Below are 22042 nucleotides of genomic sequence, written 5' to 3'. Positions count from 1 at the left end.
CTGAAATAAATACACGCACACTACAGTCTGATAAACTGATAAATACACACACTACAGTGTGATAATAAACTGATATAAATACACGCACACTGCAGTCTGATAATAAACTGATATAAATATACGCACACTACAGTCTGATAATACAGATATAAATACACGCACACTACAGTCTGATAAACTGATATAAATACACGCACACTACAGTCTGATAATAAACTGATATAAATACACGCACACTACAGTGTGATAAACTGATGTATACACGCACACTACAGTGTGATAAACTGATAAATACACGCACACTACAGTGTGATAAACTGATATAAATACACGCACACTACAGTGTGATAATACAGATATAAATACACGCACACTACAGTGTGATAATAAACTGATATAAATACACGCACACTACAGTGTGATAAACTGATATAAATACACGCACACTACAGTGTGATAATACAGATATAAATACACGCACACTACAGTGATAATACAGATATAAATACACGCACACTACAGTGTGATAATACAGATATAAATACACGCACACTACAGTGTGATAATAAACTGATATAAATACACGCACACTACAGTGTGATAATAAACTGATATAAATACACGCACACTACAGTGTGATAATACAGATATAAATACATGCACACTACAGTCTGATAAACTGATATAAATACACACACTACAGTCTGATAAACTGATATAAATACACACACTACAGTCTGATAAACTGATATAAATACACACACTACAGTCTGATAAACTGATATAAATACACACACTACAGTGTGATAAACTGATATAAATACACGCACACTGCAGTCTGATAATAAACTGATATAAATATACGCACACTACAGTCTGATAATACAGATATAAATACACGCACACTACAGTCTGATAATACAGATATAAATACACGCACACTACAGTCTGATAAACTGATATAAATACACGCACACTACAGTCTGATAATAAACTGATATAAATACACGCACACTACAGTCTGATAAACTGATATAAATATATGCACACTACAGTCTGATAATAAACTGATATAAATATATGCACACTACAGTCTGATAATAAACTGATATAAATATATGCACACTACAGTCTGATAAACTGATATAAATACACGGACACTACAGTCTGATAATAAACTGATAAATATATGCACACTACAGTCTGATAAACTTATATAAATACACGGACACTACAGTCTGATAATAAACTGATATAAATACACACACACTACAGTCTGATAATAAACTGAAATAAATACACGCACACTACAGTCTGATAAACTGATAAATACACACACTACAGTGTGATAATAAACTGATATAAATACACGCACACTGCAGTCTGATAATAAACTGATATAAATATACGCACACTACAGTCTGATAATACAGATATAAATACACGCACACTACAGTGTGATAAACTGATGTATACACGCACACTACAGTGTGATAAACTGATAAATACACGCACACTACAGTGTGATGATAAACTGATATAAATACACGCACACTACAGTGTGATAATACAGATATAAATACACGCACACTACAGTCTGATAATAAACTGATATAAATACACGCACACTACAGTGTGATAAACTGATATAAATACACGCACACTACAGTGTGATAATACAGATATAAATACACGCACACTACAGTGTGATAATACAGATATAAATACACGCACACTACAGTCTGATAAACTGATATAAATACACGCACACTACAGTGTGATAATAAACTGATATAAATACACGCACACTACAGTGTGATAATACAGATATAAATACATGCACACTACAGTCTGATAAACTGATATAAATACACGCACTACAGTCTGATAAACTAATATAAATACACGCACACTACAGTCTGATAAACTGATATAAATACACGCACACTACAATCTGATAAACTGATATAAATACACACACTACAGTGTGATAAACTGATATATATGCACACTACAGTGTGATAATACAGATATAAATACACGCACACTACAGTGTGATAATAAACTGCTATAAATACACACACACTACAGTGTGATAATAAACTGATATAAATACACGCACACTACAGTGTGATAAACTGATATAAATACACGCACACTACAGTGTGATAATACAGATATAAATACACGCACACTACAGTCTGATAATAAACTGATATAAATACACGCACACTACAGTGTGATAAACTGATAAATACACGCACACTACAGTGTGATAAACTGATAAATACACGCACACTACAGTGTGATGATAAACTGATATAAATACACGCACACTACAGTGTGATAATACAGATATAAATACACGCACACTACAGTCTGATAATAAACTGATATAAATACACGCACACTACAGTGTGATAAACTAATATAAATACACGCACACTACAGTGTGATAATACAGATATAAATACACGCACACTACAGTGTGATAATACAGATATAAATACACGCACACTACAGTCTGATAAACTGATATAAATACACGCACACTACAGTGTGATAATAAACTGATATAAATACACGGACACTACAGTGTGATAATACAGATATAAATACATGCACACTACAGTCTGATAAACTGATATAAATACACGCACTACAGTCTGATAATAAACTAATATAAATACACGCACACTACAGTCTGATAATAAACTGATATAAATACACGCACACTACAATCTGATAAACTGATATAAATACACACACTACAGTGTGATAAACTGATATATATGCACACTACAGTGTGATAATACAGATATAAATACACGCACACTACAGTGTGATAATAAACTGCTATAAATACACACACTACAGTGTGATAATAAACTGCTATAAATACACACACTACAGTGTGATAATACAGATATAAATACACGCACACTACAGTGTGATAATACAGATATAAATACACGCACACTACAGTGTGATAATAAACTGAAATAAATACACGCACACTACAGTGTGATAATAAACTGAAATAAATACACGCACACTACAGTGTGATAATAAACTGAAATAAATACACGCACACTACAGTGTGATAATACAGATATAAATACACGCACACTACAGTGTGATAATACAGATATAAATACACGCACACTACAGTCTGATAAACTGATATAAATACACGCACACTACAGTGTGATAATAAACTGATATAAATACACGCACACTACAGTGTGATAATACAGATATAAATACACGCACACTACAGTCTGATAAACTGATATAAATACACGCACACTACAGTCTGATAAACTGATATAAATACACGCACACTACAGTGTGATAATAAACTGATATAAATACACGCACACTACAGTGTGATAATACAGATATAAATACACGCACACTACAGTGTGATAAACTGATATAAATACACGCACACTACAGTCTGATAATAAACTGATATAAATACACGCACACTACAGTGTGATAATAAACTGCTATAAATACACGCACACTACAGTGTGATAATACAGATATAAATACACGTACACTACAGTGTGATAATACAGATATGAATACACGCACACTACAGTGTGATAATAAACTGATATAAATACACGCACACTACAGTGTGATAATAAACTGATATAAATACACGCACACTACAGTCTGATAATAAACTGATATAAATACACGCACACTACAGTGTGATAATAAACTGCTATAAATACACGCACACTACAGTGTGATAATACAGATATAAATACACGTACACTACAGTGTGATAATACAGATATGAATACACGCACACTACAGTGTGATAATAAACTGATATAAATACACGCACACTACAGTGTGATAATAAACTGATATAAATACACGCACACTACAGTCTGATAATAAACTGATATAAATACATGCACACTAGTCTGATAATAAACTGATATAAATACATGCACACTACAGTCTGATAATAAACTGATATAAATACATGCACACTACAGTCTGATAATAAACTGATATAAATACATGCACACTAGTCTGATAAACTGATATAAATATATGCACACTACAGTGTGATAAACTGATAAATACACGCACACTACAGTGTGATAATAAACTGATATAAATACACGCACACTAGTGTGATAAACTGATATAAATACACGCACACTAGTCTGATAAACTGATATAAATATACGCACACTACAGTGTGATAATAAACTGATATAAATACACACACACACTACAGTGTGATAAACTGCTATAAATACACGCACACTACAGTGTGATAATAAACTGCTATAAATACACGCACACTACAGTGTGATAAACTGATATAAATACACGCACACTACAGTGTGATAAACTGATAAATACATGCGCACTACAGTCTGATAATAAACTGATATAAATACATGCACACTAGTCTGATAATAAACTGATATAAATACACGCACACTACAATCTGATAAACTGATATAAATACACACACACACACTACAGTGTGATAATAAACTGATATATATGCACACTACAGTGTGATAATACAGATATAAATACATGCACACTACAGTGTGATAATAAACTGCTATAAATACACACACACTACAGTGTGATAATACAGATATAAATACACACACTACAGTGTGATAATACAGATATAAATACACGCACACTACAGTGTGATAATACAGATATAAATACACGCACACTACAGTCTGATAATAAACTGATATACACGCACACTACAGTGTGATAAACTGATATAAATACACGCACGCTACAGTCTGATAATAAACTGATATAAATACACGCACACTACAGTGTGATAATACAGATATAAATACACGCACACTACAGTGTGATAATACTGATATAAATACAAACACACTACTGTTGTCTGGACTCCAGAACATTAGACAGGAAATGCCATGAGGACCGCGGGGGCTGAAGTGTGGAGTTTCCTCTACAAGCTGAGGGCTGTTATTTGTGCTCCGTGTAACACGTATCGTAATCGCAGCACTAACGCATAGACCCTCTCACGAGCGCGAGTTCAGAGCCTCACCCAGAGGAGAGCTGGATTCTGGATGTGGGAAAACACTGGCGATCTTAGAAGTAGCAAAACAACCAACCCAACAAGACCCAGAGACGCATCCACAGGACTTCACAGGGTTTAGAACAACCCACTGCTGCGCCTCACATATGGTACGCGCAGGAGTGGGTGCTATGGCAACGGCGTCGGGGCAGGTGTGGGTGCTATGGCAACGGCGTCGGGGCAGGTGTGGGTGCTATGGCAACGGCGTCAGGGCAGGTACTTTAGAAGTGACATGGTAGCCAACAGCACCTGAATGAATCCTGAAAAGCCAACTGCCCTACCCAGGACCAAGACAGTCCTGTGTCCCACGTCCCGCTAAAAGCCCCTGAAACAAGCATGGAACGACTGAGATCCAGACCTGGCAGACCCGTGTGAGGAGGGTGAGAGAAGCTCAGGTCATTTAACGCAACGCGGCTGTACGTGCTAGACCAGTGTGCTGCAGTAAAGAGGCAGTACAATAAAAACAGTGGCGCGCGCACACACACACACACACACACACACACACACACACACACACACACACACAAACACCCAGAGACCACCCTCCGTGTGTTTATAAAACCAACACACACGCACACACCCCCTGTGGCGTCTAACGTGCTCCCAAAGCTCATGTGATCCTGTCAGCCCAACAAGACTCTCAGAATGACCGACAGCCGCGGGCCGCGTCATAACATCACATTGTTCCCCAATCGCGTTAGGCCACGCCCGCCAGGGACACCTGTGGGACGGGCAGAATGAGAGGAGACTGCAGAAACGAGTTTAGCCCACGCGCGGGGCAATTACACAGGGGCAGAAGCAGAGAGAGATGGATGGGCCCGGGCTGCCAGTGTCCCAGACTCCCCCGCGCTACACCAGCGTGGAGAGTTGCAGGGTGTGTGCGCGCTACACCAGCGTGGAGAGTTGCAGGGTGTGTGCGCGCTACACCAGCGTGGAGAGTTGCAGGGTGTGTGTGCGTGTGTGTGTGCTCCTACCCTGCTTTGGCCTTGGATTTGGCATCTTTTTCTTTGTTCCCCTCTCGGTCCCGCCCCTTGTCCTGTCCTCTGTCCCGCCCCCTGTCCCGAGTCCTGTGCTGGCTGCGACTGCCACTGCGTCTCCTGCTCGACCTCCCACTGCTGCGACTGCGGGACCTACGGTGTCGGGAACGGGACCTGCAGGTGTTCACACACACACACACACACACACACACACAAAATGGAGCAGTGCGTAAAATATTTTGTCAACAAATCTTGAGGCTGGCTGATCAAGGCATCAGGCGTCAAATCTGCACAGTAAATCCAGAGCAAACCGTATGTCACATGGCACAATAGTTTAAGAGACTTCCTGTGTGTGTCTGTGAGTGAGGACAGAAGACTGCATTAGGGAGGGCCTGAGACGACCATACACATGCTGTATTGATCCACAGACCGACAGGACAGAGAATACTGGGAGATTTACTGTGCCACTTATCCAGCCTCCTGACCTCTCTGAAACACACACACACACACACACACACACACACACACACACACCCCTCTAAATATGAGGAGGTATAGAGTCTATTAAGATCCTCTTATTAGGATCCCCATCAAGCATTACATGAATTCTTCCTGGTGTATGATCCCAACAAACTGCTGTCAATAACACAACAGAATCACTTCTGCTCTGAGCAGAAATGGGAGGACACTCCCCCAGTGACCAAAACAAACAAAACAAACCCAGGACCCAGAACCCAGGCCTGGAGGGGTACCAGAACCTGTGTCATTCCTGCAGCAGGCCTGCGTGCTAATGAGAGTGAGAGGGACACCATGTCAGGGCAAGCACGGCTCCGTCCGCGCGGAGATTCCCAACATCTCTGCCATTCCAGAGCTGTGACTGATGTATCAACACTCACATGACTATTACTTCTGCTTCAAGTCCTCATTTACATATTAGACGGACTCCCTTCATGCATATTGATGGGGCGTTTTGTCACAGAAGCCTTCTCAGCTGAGAGCAGGGATCATAGCCAGGACGCATGGGGTGGCCACCACAGGAGCTGAAGGGGAGTTGTGGATGTCTCAGAGCACACACGCAGCAGAGATGTCTTAGCAGAACACAGGACCTGCTGCTGCTCCCCCCCAAAAATAAAAAGATTTTTAAAAAGATACCTCGTGTTCAAAACAAAACCTGTGTGTCTGACCTATAAATGTGGGAGCATGGGCCCTCCTCCACCACACACACATACACCCACACTCACCCTCACCCACACCCACCCTCACCCACACCCACCCTCACACTCACACTCACCCACACTCACCCACACTCACACTCACCCTCACCCACACCCACCCTCACCCACACCCACCCTCACCCACACCCACCCTCACCCTCACCCACACTCACACTCACCCACACTCACACTCACCCACACTCACCCTCACCCACACTCACCCTCACCCACACCCACCCCCACACTCACCCTCACCCACACCCACCCTCACCCACACCCACCCTCACCCACACTCACTCACCCACACTCACACTCACCCACCCTCACACTCACCCACACCCACCCTCACCCACACCCACCCTCACCCACCCTCACCCTCACCCACACCCACACTCACCCACCCTCACCCTCACCCACACCCACCCTCACCCACACCCACCCTCACACTCACCCTCACACTCACCCTCACCCACCCACACTCACACTCACACTCACCCACACCCACCCACACCCACCCTCACCCACACCCACCCTCACCCACACTCACTCACTCACCCACACTCACTCACCCACACTCACTCACTCACCCACACTCACTCACCCACACTCACTCACCCACCCACACTCACTCACCCACACTCACTCACCCACACTCACTCACCCACACTCACCCTCACCCTCACCCACACCCACCCACACTCACACTCCCTCACCCACACTCACTCACGTACACTCACCGACACTCACGTACACTCACCCTCACCCACACTCACTCACCCACACTCACCCTCACTCACTCACCCTCACCCACACTCACCCTCACCCACACTCACTCACTCACCCACACTCACCCACTCACCCACACTCACCCTCACCCACACTCACTCACTCACCCACACTCACCCTCACCCACACTCACCCACTCACCCACACTCACCCTCACCCACACTCACCCTCACCCACACTCACTCACTCACTCACACTCACCCAAACTCACACTCACCCAAACTCACACTCACCCAAACTCACACTCACCCAAACTCACTCACTCTCACCCACACCCACACCGTTAGTGTGCAGGCTTATTTGAGCAGGTTGGCTGATGTAATAAGTGGCAGGTCGGTCAGGGAACGGTTCATCACTCTCCAGACCAGCACACTTCTGACCTGCTGCAAATTCCATTTATTGTAGTTAATAGACTGTGGCGAAGCTTCTAAATGTCAGATTCATTACCAAGCCCTTCCCCTTAGAGAATTACTAGCTAATTTAGGCTAAGAGTAAATGTGTTAATGTAGGAGTCCCAGATAAACAGCCCTAACACACACAGACCGGGCCCAGTGCCTGCTATTTAACATTTACTTTTTCTGATTATCTTGTGAGGGAAAGGCCTTCCCCTATGGCCTACACACAGTTTCCTTTCTTTCAAACGGGGTCTCTGTGCCCCCCCTCCACGGACGCCCCACCCCTCACCCAACCAATCCATTAAATCTAGCAGCAGCGATTGGCTGAAGCAATTTCCCCCGTGAATTATCAATAGAGTAATTACCAGTGTGTGGGAGTGTGGTGAGGCTTATCGCAGGACCCCCTGGCTGGGTTGGGGATGTGATCGCTGCCCGGGTCCTGTTTGGGTAATTATGTGCAAGGCTGCCCGCCGGCCTGCTCTTATCTGTCTGCATTATTTCCCTGCTAAACACACTTTTTTTCCGCTCAATGGGAAATTGGACATTACTGGTGTCGCAACAGCCCATGCTCGCACGCGCACGCATGCATGCGAGGCTCAAGACGGGCTGCCAGCCTCGTCGTGGAGCCCTCCGCCCGTCTACGCCCGAGCTGGCCCTCACCCTCAGCTATTCCCACTCCCCGAGGGGCCGCTGGAACATCACTGGGGTGTTTATCTCGTGTTTTGTTCTCATGTACGCACACACACACACACACGTACACACACACACATGTACACACACACGTGTACACACGTACACACACACACGTTTTTCGGGCTAGTCATGGGAACCATACCTCTCCCTTTAAAAAACCAGAGACGGGCTTTCCGTTTTGTTTTTGGTCCTCATTTCAGAGATCAGCTCACTAAGACCAACAAACCAGTCCAACAGACCCACTCAAACACTCGACTGAAAACATTCGCATCGCATTGTGATGTGAGACAAAATGCTGTAGTGATGCATGAAAAAAAGACATTTAAAAATAAAAAGGATTTGCATAAAGCCTCATTTGCATATATTAGTCCCCATTTAGTTCACATGTTGCTTATACTGAGATTTGCTCATTTCCATGTCATTAGCCTTCAGATGAGCACTGAATAACGTCAGGGCCCGTTTACTGGCAGGTAGGATTGAACATTGGAAGTGTGATTAAGCGTGTGCTCTTTCTTATAACACTGGACAGCTAGCAGGGGCTCGCTGGTGCACTGTGGTTAGGACTGTGCACTCACACAACGACCTACTGGTCCTAACATCTAAGATGGCTGACCTCTGAACTCTCGTATTAAAACAACAGGTTTCCATCGAATCACTCCGCCTTTCTGAAGGATGCACTTATGGCGCGTTTACGGCCTAGTTTTATGTTTAACAAACATGTCTTAGTCGTACAACACAGTGGGATAAACAGCCTCACAAAGGCACCCGGGGCATCGTGTTACATGGCAGGGTAATCCGGACCATGCAGCCCCAGCGGCGGCCGCAGAGTTCGCCTTCATCCCGCCGTGCTGTGTACTTCAATCCACATGGCATTCCCGCTCACAAATATAACAGCGAGGTCTGGAAAATAAATACCAAGGAACTCCAAAAACGAAACGAAAACCAAACAAGCCAAACCGCACCTCTGTAGTGAACAGAGGACAGCAGAGGAGGCTCGGCGAAAGGGCCGCCCGCGTACGTCTGCTGGGAGTAATAGAGTCTGAACACAGCTGAGATGCCAGACGGGCCCCTGGGGGTACCCATGGGGGAGGTTACAAAACATGTCAATGTTTCAGGCTGTCCTCCCCTCATATCTGACTACAGGCAGGAGAGACACTCTGGAGTGACACTTCGCCTTTAAAAACTGTTACTGAAGTACAGATGAACAGTGTGTGTATATATAGTACATTATGAATTATGAAGGGCCTCTACCACTGCGCTATAATACTGTAGCTTATACAATGATTTTGGGGTCAAGTGGAAATATGAAGTAGCCAGTAAAGAATTCACAGATCCAGCCCTGCGTGCTGGAGGTGAAGATACAGCACTGTGGGGCTTCACTATGGGACCAACCACCGTCCCGCAACACCCACCAATGCCCTCAGCATCCAACCACCTTGGCCCAACGCACACCAACACCCTCACCTTCCAAACAAAGCCCCCCACCACACACCAACACCCTCACCGCCCAACCACTGTTCAATGGTCAGAGTGTCTACGGTTGGGAGGGGTGAACAGAGACAGCTCCCGCTCACACATTACGGATCTAAAAGGACTCACAAACATCCCAAGCTCTAAGAAGGCATTTTTTCCCCTCAACCAAGAACAGAAAAAGAAAGAAAAAAGAAAAAGCGTACAGCTGTGCAGAGGCCCATGTGACTGCCATCACTCCACAGGCCACAGTGCACCCCTGGCCTGGGCCTGTGGACCTATCAGTGTCACCGAGGGCACGGGCCAACCCAAACAGCAGGTCAACTAGAGGTGAGGGGTCAGAGTGCCAATAAGGTGCTGACTCAGCACTGTCGTCAAGGCTAAGTGCTCTTACACAGAGCTGACGCAGACAAGCCTGTGGATCTGATGGCCACTCTAAAATAAAAATAAATCAATTTTTAAAAAGAAGGCATCAAAGCTATAATGAGACGGTGAGTGAGTGTTAGCTCCAGCCAGAAGAAGGCATTTCAAAATAACGTAGCAGAAAATGTGTTTGTAATTAGCAGGTGTGCGCATGGGCTGGGACGTGGGGGGTTGTAGGTTCGTTTTACAAACGAGTATTTATGGAGTGTTAGTAGATCTGAGAGGAGCGCCGAACAGCGCGTTTATTGTTTAAATGTGGACGGTTTTGCCGTGTGTGGCTGAGAGACCGAGGAACCTCACACCTCCAGCAGAAATGGACTCGTGAACGGTGAGGCCCAACATGTTTACCAGGTGTGCAAGGCAGGACACAGACGTCTGGACACCATGCAGCTGCACGTCCCGGCTCCAAAAAGGGAAAAAACCCTCGTACAGGACACACACTACTCATCCCCACCGAAGGGGCAAAACTGGAGTCAGAGTTGGGTTTGCTTCAGGAATCACAGTTGGGTTTGCTTTAAGAGTCAAAGTTGGGTTTGCTTTAGGAGTCAAAGTTGGGTTTGCTTTACTTTACTCTTTGAACCGGTTTGGAAAATCTGAGTGCGGACTCCATAAACAAATGTTATTTCGGCACTGAAATCGACCAGACATGGATCCGAGTTTAACGTCCTCGATTCATCCAAACATCTGCTGTCTCCCATCACCGGTGTGCTGCCCCTAAACGATGATAGAGAGACACTGGGATGTCACACTGGTCCACTGCAGACCGATCAAAGCCAGAAGACTGACGGCTTTTAACGGCCTGCTGGACACAAGCACTCTGGACTGGTGCTGACAGCCAAATACTCAGCAGATCAGCTTCATATAGCCACTCGAACCCCACACACGTTTACACACACACACACACAAACACGTTTACATACGGTCCCTCACCCCCCCCCCAACACACACACACACACACACACACACACACACACACACACACACACGACCCCCCCCCCCCCCCCAACGTGAACTCACGGTCCCTAACCTCACACACACACAAAAACTCACGGTCCCCCCCACGTGAACACACGGTCCCTCACCTCACACACATGGTCCCTCACCGCCTGAGCCCTCCCACGTGAACACATGGTCCCTCAACCCACCCACCCACACACACGGTCCCTCAGCCCCCACACACACACCCACACGGTCCCTCATCCTCCCCCCCCCACACACACACACGGTCCCTCACCTCACACACACACACACACACACACACACACAGACGTGAACTCACCTCACACACACACACACGCACGCACACACACACACATACGTGAACTCACCTCACACACACACGTGAACTCACCTCACACACACACGTGAACTCACTTCACACACACGCGCATGTGCGAACTCACCTCACACACGCGCGCATGTGCGAACTCACCTCACACACGCGCGCATGTGCGAACTCACCTCACACACGCGCGCATGTGCGAACTCACCTCACACACGCGCGCATGTGCGAACTCACCTCACACACGCGCGCATGTGCGAACTCACCTCACACACACGCGCGAACTCACCTCACACGCGCATGTGCGAACTCACCTCACACACACACACGCGCGCGAACTCACCTCACACACGCGCGCGAACTCACCTCACACACGCGCGCGAACTCACCTCACACACGCGCGCGAACTCACCTCACACACGCGCGCGAACTCACCTCACACACGCGCGCGAACTCACCTCACACACGCGCGCGAACTCACCTCACACACGCGCGCGAACTCACCTCACACGCGCGCGAACTCACCTCACACGCGTGAACTCACCTCACACACACACACGTGAACTCACCTCACACACACACACGTGAACTCACCTCACACACACACACACGTGAACTCACCTCACACACACACACACGAACTCGCCTCACGTGAACTCGCCTCACACACACGTGAACTCGCCTCACACACACACGTGAACTCGCCTCACACACACACACACACACACACACACACACACACGTGAACTCACCTCACACACACACACACACGTGAACTCACCTCACACACACACACACACGTGAACTCACCTCACACACACACAAGTGAACTCACCTCACACACACACAAGTGAACTCACCTCACACACACACAAGTGAACTCACCTCACACACACACACGTGAACTCACCTCACACACACACACACGTGAACTCACCACACACACGTGAACTCACCTCACACACGTGAACTCACCTCACACACACACACACGTGAACTCACCTCACACACACACACACACGTGAACTCACCTCACACACACACACACACGTGAACTCACCTCACACACACGTGAACTCACCTCACACACACGTGAACTCACCTCACACACACACACACACGTGAACTCACCTCACACACACGTGAACTCACCTCACACACACGTGAACTCACCTCACACACACACACACGAACTCACCTCACACACACGAACTCACCTCACACACACGAACTCACCTCACACACACGAACTCACCTCACACACACGAACTCACCTCACACACACTCACACACACACGAACTCACCTCACACACACACACACACACGAACTCACCTCACACACACACACACACACACGAACTCACCTCACACACACACACACACACACGAACTCACCTCACACACACACACACACACACGAACTCACCTCACACACACACACACACACACGAACTCACCTCACACACACACACACACACACGAACTCACCTCACACACACACACACACACACGAACTCACCTCACACACACACACACACACGAACTCACCTCACACACACACACGAACTCACCTCACACACACACACGAACTCACCTCACACACACACACACACACGAACTCTCCTCACACACACACACACACACGAACTCACCTCACACACACACACACACGAACTCACCTCACACACACACACACACACGAACTCACCTCACACACACACACACACACGAACTCACCTCACACACACACACACACACGAACTCACCTCACACACACACACACGAACTCACCTCACACACACACACACGAACTCACCTCACACACACACACACGAACTCACCTCACACACACACACGAACTCACCTCACACACACACACGAACTCACCTCACACACACACACACACACACACGAACTCACCTCACACACACACACACACACACACACACGAATTCACCTCACACACACACACACACACCTCACACACACACACACACACCTCACACACACACACACACACCTCACACACACACACACACACACCTCACACACACACACACACACCTCACACACACACACACACACACACCTCACACACACACACACACACCTCACACACACACACACACACCTCACACACACACACACACACACCACACACACACACACACACACACACACACACACACACACACACACACACACACACACACCTCTACTTATGGTCAGCATTAAAGCATCTATAGGGAACCTGCTCTCCGGACACTTACAGCATACAGCTCCACCTGAAACTCTTCAGACACCTACGCACTCACACACGTACACATACAGAGACACAGAGGCAAGGACCCTCTCAGGAGACTTCAGATCAGTCTGACAGGAATGAGATTACCATGTGATTTGACACAAGCAAAAAAGACAATGTATATTCAGAAGGTGTTGGTCACACCTACCCAAATCATGCACAGACAGGGGTCTGTCAGAGGCAGTGTCCGGCACAGACAGACTAGTTTTTTCAGGTCTCACCAAATCACCCTCATCTGGTTAGGGATTAGTGTCTCAAAAAACCCTTTGTTCAAATAAATAAAACAAATTTGAAAAACTGTTTTCTGATGAAAGGTAAGCGGGAAAAACTGGATGCCTTTGGTAAGAACTTCCGGTAAGTGTCCTGTAGGAGAGACAGTTACAGGGAGCCTCAGCGTGACCAGACCCCAGCTCTGTGTCGTCCCGTGGGACACCACGCCCGCCATGACCACTTCCCCACCTCCAAACGGCGCTACTGAGCAGCGCCTGTCCGCGTCGGCACGGCGACCACGCTCGGGCCCGCCAATTAGAAATAATTAGGCAGCCAGTGCGGTGCGGGCCTTTTTAAGTGCATACACAACGGCGTGCCGACGCTGATTAGCCGGCCCGCGTGGCGCAGGAGCTCAAACGCACGGCGGATAATTGCGACGGCGAGCACAAAGTGGCGGCCCGGCTCTGTACTTCACCTTAACGCGTTTCAAAACTCCACTCCATTACGGCCCCTAATTAATCCGCCATTAATTGCAGGAAGGGCCCAGTCTACCTCACTTCGTCTCTAATTACCATCTTATAAATAGTTATGCTTCTAATTAACGTGTTCATTAGGCAGGATATTCTCTCTCAAAGCGGCGCTCTGAGCCAAAAGGTTCGGCAGCCAGAAGGTGAGGCCATTCTGATAGCACTGGCTTTTATTTTTACTACATTCAACCTCCTAATTGGCATTTAAAACCCGATTTGGAAGAACTTCAAGAAGGGCTTAAATGGGGGGGGGAGGAGAGAAATTCATTTTGTATTCGTATTCCAATAGCAGAAGCTTAAAAAGGATCATGTCACCAAACGCAACTTTGAATGGGATGAAATAAACGGAGCTAATTGTGAATTAGTGGCCAGCGATGACTGTCGCCGCCGTATCCCAGTGTCTCGGCAGGAGCTGGGGACAAACGGAGCCCAGGCCAAACCATTCTTCCAAAAGCTCCTAAACGACGTCTAAAAATCACTGGGAAATTTGACAAACACGGCATCATCCCAGCGCCGTGAGAAGTCTCGTACAAGCAGGAATTCTGACACATCCGTCCTCGGCATGAAAGGAGAAAATACCCACCACCCTTAATATTACCTGCTCATCACCCACAGGGCACTAACCAGCTCAGGGTGGGGGTTCTGGGTCCTGACTACAGACTGCCAGGCTAGCCTCTGACCAATCAGAGACTGCCAGGCTAGCCTCTGACCAATCAGAGACTGCCAGACTAGCCGAGTACAGACGAACAGGCTGCCCGTGCTCCCAAACAGTGGTATTTATTCAGGCCAGATTTCTGTACATAGTGGACAAACTCTCCCTCATCCCTGCGTGACTGACTGGACCCACTCCGTCCTGCCACCAAGAATAATGCAAGAACCAAGTTACCAAAAGAATCTCTGCCCAGCTCATATGCAGGGAATAAATTCATAAGTATGTCCATGTGTTTGTTAAAGAGTGTGTGTGTGTGTGTGTGTGTGTGTGAGAGCACTCTTGAACAGTGTTGGTAATACCTTTGTGCTATTGTGGATGAGCTGCATGTATTTAAACAGCACGCGTTTGTAATATCTGTATATGCAGGGGTGTGTGTGTGTTTGAGCATCCAACCATCAGGCGAGCAGATCAGCTCCTCCCAGCTCCCCAAAGCCCGTCACCCTTTGGAAGTGCCCTGGGGGGGTGGGGGTAAGAGGCAGAGCGCAGAGGGGGGGTCTTTTGGCAGGCAGGGTGAGCCGTGCTCGCGGCAAGCCGTGGATAAAAGCACCCTGCCCTGTCACTCGCTTACGCTGCTCTTTGGTAAATAAAGGTGTCTGACAACAAAGGCCAGGCAGGTCTGACTGCTTTATCTGTTTATGTTTCTTTCTTTAGTGAAGGAGATAAATCCACGAGAGAGAGAGAGAGAGAGAGAGAGAGAGAGAGAGAGAGAGAGAGAGAGAGAGAGAGAGAGAGAGAGAGAGAGAGAGAGAGAGAGACGCACCTCTGTGCACTCTGGATGTAACGAGGGAATAGAGAAGAGACGGTAAAAACAAAACAAAGAAAGAATGTGGTGTCTCAGATCAGGGCTGGTGGAGGCATGTTGATCTTGATAAAATAGAGAGCACGTGTCCGGTCCGACAGAGACGCGAGAGCAACCCCACAGCGCAGGACCCACCCACGCGTGCCTGGGCATCAGCAGAGCAGGTGCGTGACTAAGGGGCGGGGCTTGAGCCACTACCTGGTGTCCCAAAAGTAGCAGAGGGGGAAAAAGCAGAGGTGCAACCAGGAAACGTCAGATCCTTTCTTTCTTCAGACGGATAACGGATAAAAGTTTCGCTTCCGCTGGGACGCTCCCAAACAGGAGGCAGGGAGACCAGATGATGAGGAAACTCCGTTTCCAGGCTGTAGTTTCTCACAGAAGGGTTTCTTCTCAGTTCTTTACTCTGCCCTTCCAACCGTCTTCATGGTCCTTGTGCCAGAAGGTCTGGGGGGTTTTCCGGAGCGCTTGGAGCGACGTCAGAAGGATGTAGCCTCGAACAGGGCGACAGTTAGGCCTGCAGACAGGGGTCTGTCTGTCAGAAGCTCGGTGTTTGAAAGACAAAACGACATCAAAGTGGACCCTGTAGTTCGTGATAAATCACGTTCCTGATCATGTTGTGCAGAACTAATGGTAATTTAAAATCATTTAAACGACCGTGTTAGCTCACTTCTAAAATCTAATTTTTGGCTGTCTCTCAAAATAATATTGACCAATATCACAGAGACACAATCCAATCAAATCATGCTGTCTTAAACAGAGGAGTCGTGACTTCTGTTCCACACTGTGTTTAAGATCCTTTAATGCAATCAGTGCGAAACAGGAGGACCTGTGCAACCATCTTACAATTATCTTTGTGCTCGTGTGTTTTGAATGCTCTCCCTAGTCTCTGCGCTCACGCATTGGGAACGCTTTCCCTACTCTCTAGACACCTGGCCTCGGCTGCCTGCATAATTCCCAAACAGAGTTTTAAAATCCATATATCAAAGCACTCAGCAGCTCAGAACCAACACCAACTCCCATGGTGCCATGCGCACTGGCCCAGAGCCCGTGGGTAACGTAGTCGGAGAACATCCCATAACTCACAGCCTACTGCTCTCGGAGACGCCTGCGGCACTGTCCGTTTCGACTCCCCCTCCTGCTGTTGCCGTGAGCGACAACCCGGAGAAGACGCTCACACCTCCTGTGATCTTAAACAGGTCCTACACCTCTCTCCCTGCATGAAGAGGAAAAACACCTGGCACTAGGACGCGCTACTGAGCTCTGGACCTCACAGAAAACCAGAGGAAATACTGATCAGGGGCCAGTGAGGCGCAGGCCTGTGTGTTATGGTTTAAGCAGGCCTGGGTGTCTGCCTGGGCATTTTGGGCCAAGGGGCGAATTAGCAACACCGCAAAAGAGTGACAGCAAAAACGACCAATGACTGGCTCTCTGCAAGAGGTTGAAACCGCCTGTAATCGGCTACGTCGCTGCTCCGGCCTGTGTGGCCACGGCCTGTGTGCAGGGAGACCAGGGCCCCATCAAAGGAAATGTCCATGTGTAGAGGCCTGTCAGGTGCTCAAGTCCCCACGGTCAGAGCGGGATGGATTACCGACCTGTCAGGAATTCTCTCTGCTCATATTCTCATTTTCTGATATCAGCAGGAAAAAAACAGCCTATAATGGAGCATTATTCTAATTTTGGTTATTTATATTTTTTGTTTGTTTGTTTATTTATTTATATTTAGGCATAAGGGACAGAGAAAGTAATATTCACTCCCAGTCCAGCCTAATCTTCTCTGCAGATATTCCTGTTCCTCTGAATAATATCCAAAGGTGGTTATTCCCCCCCTCATATTCCAGCTTTCACACAGTACTTGATCACATGGTGTCAGTGTATCAATCACAGACAGCTGTCCACTCAATCCCTCCCCTGATTCATCAGCCTGCCTTGTCCCGCAACTCTCTAAGTCGACCCAAACCGTTTTAACAGGACAGTGACAGATAGCGGCCCGGCCTGTCCCCGTGACCCCCCCTCCCAGCCGCCCCACACTCAGAACTTCCAGAACTATTCTTTGTAGGACTTAAATGTGTTTTTAAGTCTTAAATTCATGTTACATCATCACCTATTAAATTACAAATTGCAGAGAAAATCATTACACAAACTAAATCATTTACTACGTAATTTTTCATAACTGAATCATTTTAAAGTGGCAAAGTTCCAAGGCTGGTGTCTTGCAGGGGGGGGATCTACACACACAAGGTGGAGATTCAAATCAGATCTTAAAATAAATTCCTCCTAGAATGTTGTTCACTCCCATTCTGCACAGGGACTTTAGAGGAGAGGGGCCCCCCTTCACTAATCCCGTGAGTGTTGACTCGCCTGCAGTATGGCTTTTATGAAGGAAGATCTTCCTGATTGGCCTCACAGCACTATAGCATAAAGGTTAAAAAACTGCACAACCCCATCAATAAAACTCTGGTTCCACAGACACAAGTGTGCGGCGTGCAGAAGCTGTCATTAGCCCTCCGTTGCCCCGGTAGGTGAACAGCCATATGACCAGACATCTCCGTGGTGATTGCCATCCTTCCTCCATCTATCGGCAGAGGCCTGGTAGGCATACATCGCCAGCTCCACCCCATGGTTCTGTAGTGTGCGGTCATCATGCTCTTTGCCACTGCATTTAAATTTCATTTGCAATGCTAATGATATCTGTTTCTTCCAGCTACCAAGTGTGACGTACACACAATTAATCTCGCTGCACTCGTGTGTGTGTGTGTGTGTGTGTGTGTGTGTGTGTGTGCGCGCATGCGCGCAAAGGGAAAAGCAAAAACAAATAAACGTTTCAATAAACAGCAGAGAGATAATGAGGTTTTAATCGCATTAATTAACCAGCATAAGTGGGTCTTTCTGTCTCTGTGACTGAGGGGCGCCCTCTGACCCAGGGGTGCTTGGGCCTGCACTTAATTAATAGACAATAAAACGATCGTTCTAATGTAGACTGATAACAACTGTAGCAGTGGGAGGGGCAAGCAGGCGGAGCCAAGCCGCTAGCAGGAGATACAGTGTCGCAAAGCACGAGATCTTTAATGGCTCGTGGTCACAAGCTAATTAGCCAAGCGGCCGAATTAATGAGGCGGGGGGACTTCAGCCCTCCATGGCTAATACATGAGAGCGAACAGCCAGGAATTACAAACAGATTTAGGGGGGTGGTACTTTGCTTCGGAGTAATATTGGGAATATCTCTCTACAATCTCCATCACTTCAAGTTCTGAGAGAAAAACTAAACTGTTAGACGGCAACCTTACGATTCATGACCACCAGTTATATCAACAGTGCCGTCTTAATGAATGAAACGCCATAAACATCTGTACTTACAACACTGGACTTTTTTTTGCCAATTTGTAATGGTGCCCACATTTTCTCCAGTGCAGAACCTAAAGCTTGTTGAACTACAACTGCAGAAACCTTAGAGAGGGCGTGTCACTGTCCAAGCGCTGCACCACAGCGCTGACAGTAATGACATGAATTACGCAACTCTGGCAGACGCGACCAAGGCCTCCGGAAAGAGTTTGACAACCAAATCAGAGTTCTGTGCAGTCAAGAAAATCAGTCACTCCCTGTCATTTAAAAGATCTCAAACTGAACTCATGTACTAAAATAGCAGATGCCAAGGCCCCTAAGAAACTGCTGCCTGGTGTTGGTGGGCGGGTCCTCTTACCTCTTATGGCTGCGGGAGCGAGACCTCCGGGATCTGTGGCTCCGCCCCCTGTCAGCGCTGCGGCTCCGCCTCCTGTGGCTGGAGCCTCTGGAGGAACTGCTGGTTGAGCGATGCCTGCGTCTGGAGGAGGAAGAGCCAATATTACATCATCCTCAGTGTATACACACACACACACACATACAGTCTCTCTCTCATTACTCATACACACACACACACACACACACACACACACACACACACACACACACACACAGTCTCTCTCTCATTACTCATACACACACACACACACACACACACACACACACACACACACACACACCATCGCATAAACATACACACCCCGCACGTCTCATAAGGACACACCAACTAATATACACACACGTATCTCAAACACACGTACACCCCTGCATATTGTCTCACACGCACACGGATCATCTCATATTCACCCACACACCCTTTATCATACACTTTCCTTATGTACTTTCTCACACACACACACACACACACACACACACACACACAGTACAGTGATCCCATTTAAAGAATACTGTAATTGAGCACTATGATATCAGATATGACCTCGCTGTGGTTCTGCACACATAACTAATTACACTTGAATGACAGACTTTGATTTTTTTTTCTAATTTATATTACTGAATATAAAACAATTTAAAGCCATTAATTTTAATTAAAGAAACATTTTCATTGCAGAAAAATTCTGATAAAAATGGCAGATATCTATTATCAAACATATTATTTGAAATGTAATGTTTTTAGCATAGAAGCCTGTAAAAGGAAATGCTGCCAGTGTGTGTGTGCGTGCATATGTGAAATTAAAACAACACTGTGCTATTAAAGTATTTCCACAGCTAAGTATAACTGTGAGCTACAGGCAGGCCAGAGCAGCGGCACACGCAGTTCCAACGCGGCAGCACACACAGAGGCAGCATGGAGTTCATGTGTGGCACTCGGAAATAAAAAGCACATAAAAGCTCTTGATGGTGGCGCAGGCAGATAATCGGAGGTCACCAACAGAGGTCAAGCCCCAGGACTCGGAGTACGAGCCCATCAGCAGGGATGACTCACTGGACCGTGTTTAGAAAGGCTGACCTCACTCTCTCAGCAAAGCCAGACACACAACTCTATCACTCTCCATTATTTCAACTAACGAACTCCCCAACCACACTACACTCATTTCTTTGCTCTTCCTGTAGCCGACTTGGCAGCTGTGCTCCCTTCGCCCATGAATAAATAAAAGTGTTTATCTTAAATGTTTTTTTTTAAATCACAATTTAGTTTATTTGCCTGATTAAATTCCCTCGCTCAGACCTGCGCCAGCCAGCCCCGGGGAGCGGGTCAGCGCGGCAGAGGGTGACAGGCAGGCTCGGTGTGCGCCAAGGCCAGACTATCGGGGTAACACCTCGGGAAGATGAGCCGA

The 22042-nt window shown here is 46.8% G+C and overlaps 1 protein-coding gene across 1 annotated transcript in view; it reads right to left on the bottom strand.

Moving 5' to 3' along the window:
* Positions 1 to 22042, bottom strand: part of rsrc1 (arginine/serine-rich coiled-coil 1) — a 125135-nt gene that overhangs the window by 100244 nt on the left and 2849 nt on the right. The window contains exons 3-4 of the mRNA XM_035528646.2: positions 20605 to 20724; positions 6088 to 6264 (exon numbers count right to left, since the gene is read on the bottom strand). Coding sequence (XP_035384539.1) covers positions 6088 to 6264; positions 20605 to 20724 — 297 coding nt within the window. The remainder of the gene's footprint in view (positions 1 to 6087; positions 6265 to 20604; positions 20725 to 22042) is intronic.

This window comes from Electrophorus electricus, chromosome 11, assembly GCF_041902795.1.
Source record: "Electrophorus electricus isolate QZ-2024a chromosome 11, ASM4190279v1, whole genome shotgun sequence".
Taxonomy (NCBI): Eukaryota; Metazoa; Chordata; class Actinopteri; order Gymnotiformes; family Gymnotidae; genus Electrophorus; species Electrophorus electricus.
The sequence above is the reverse complement of the archived record's forward strand: the minus strand, read 5'-3'. Positions and strand labels throughout refer to the sequence as shown.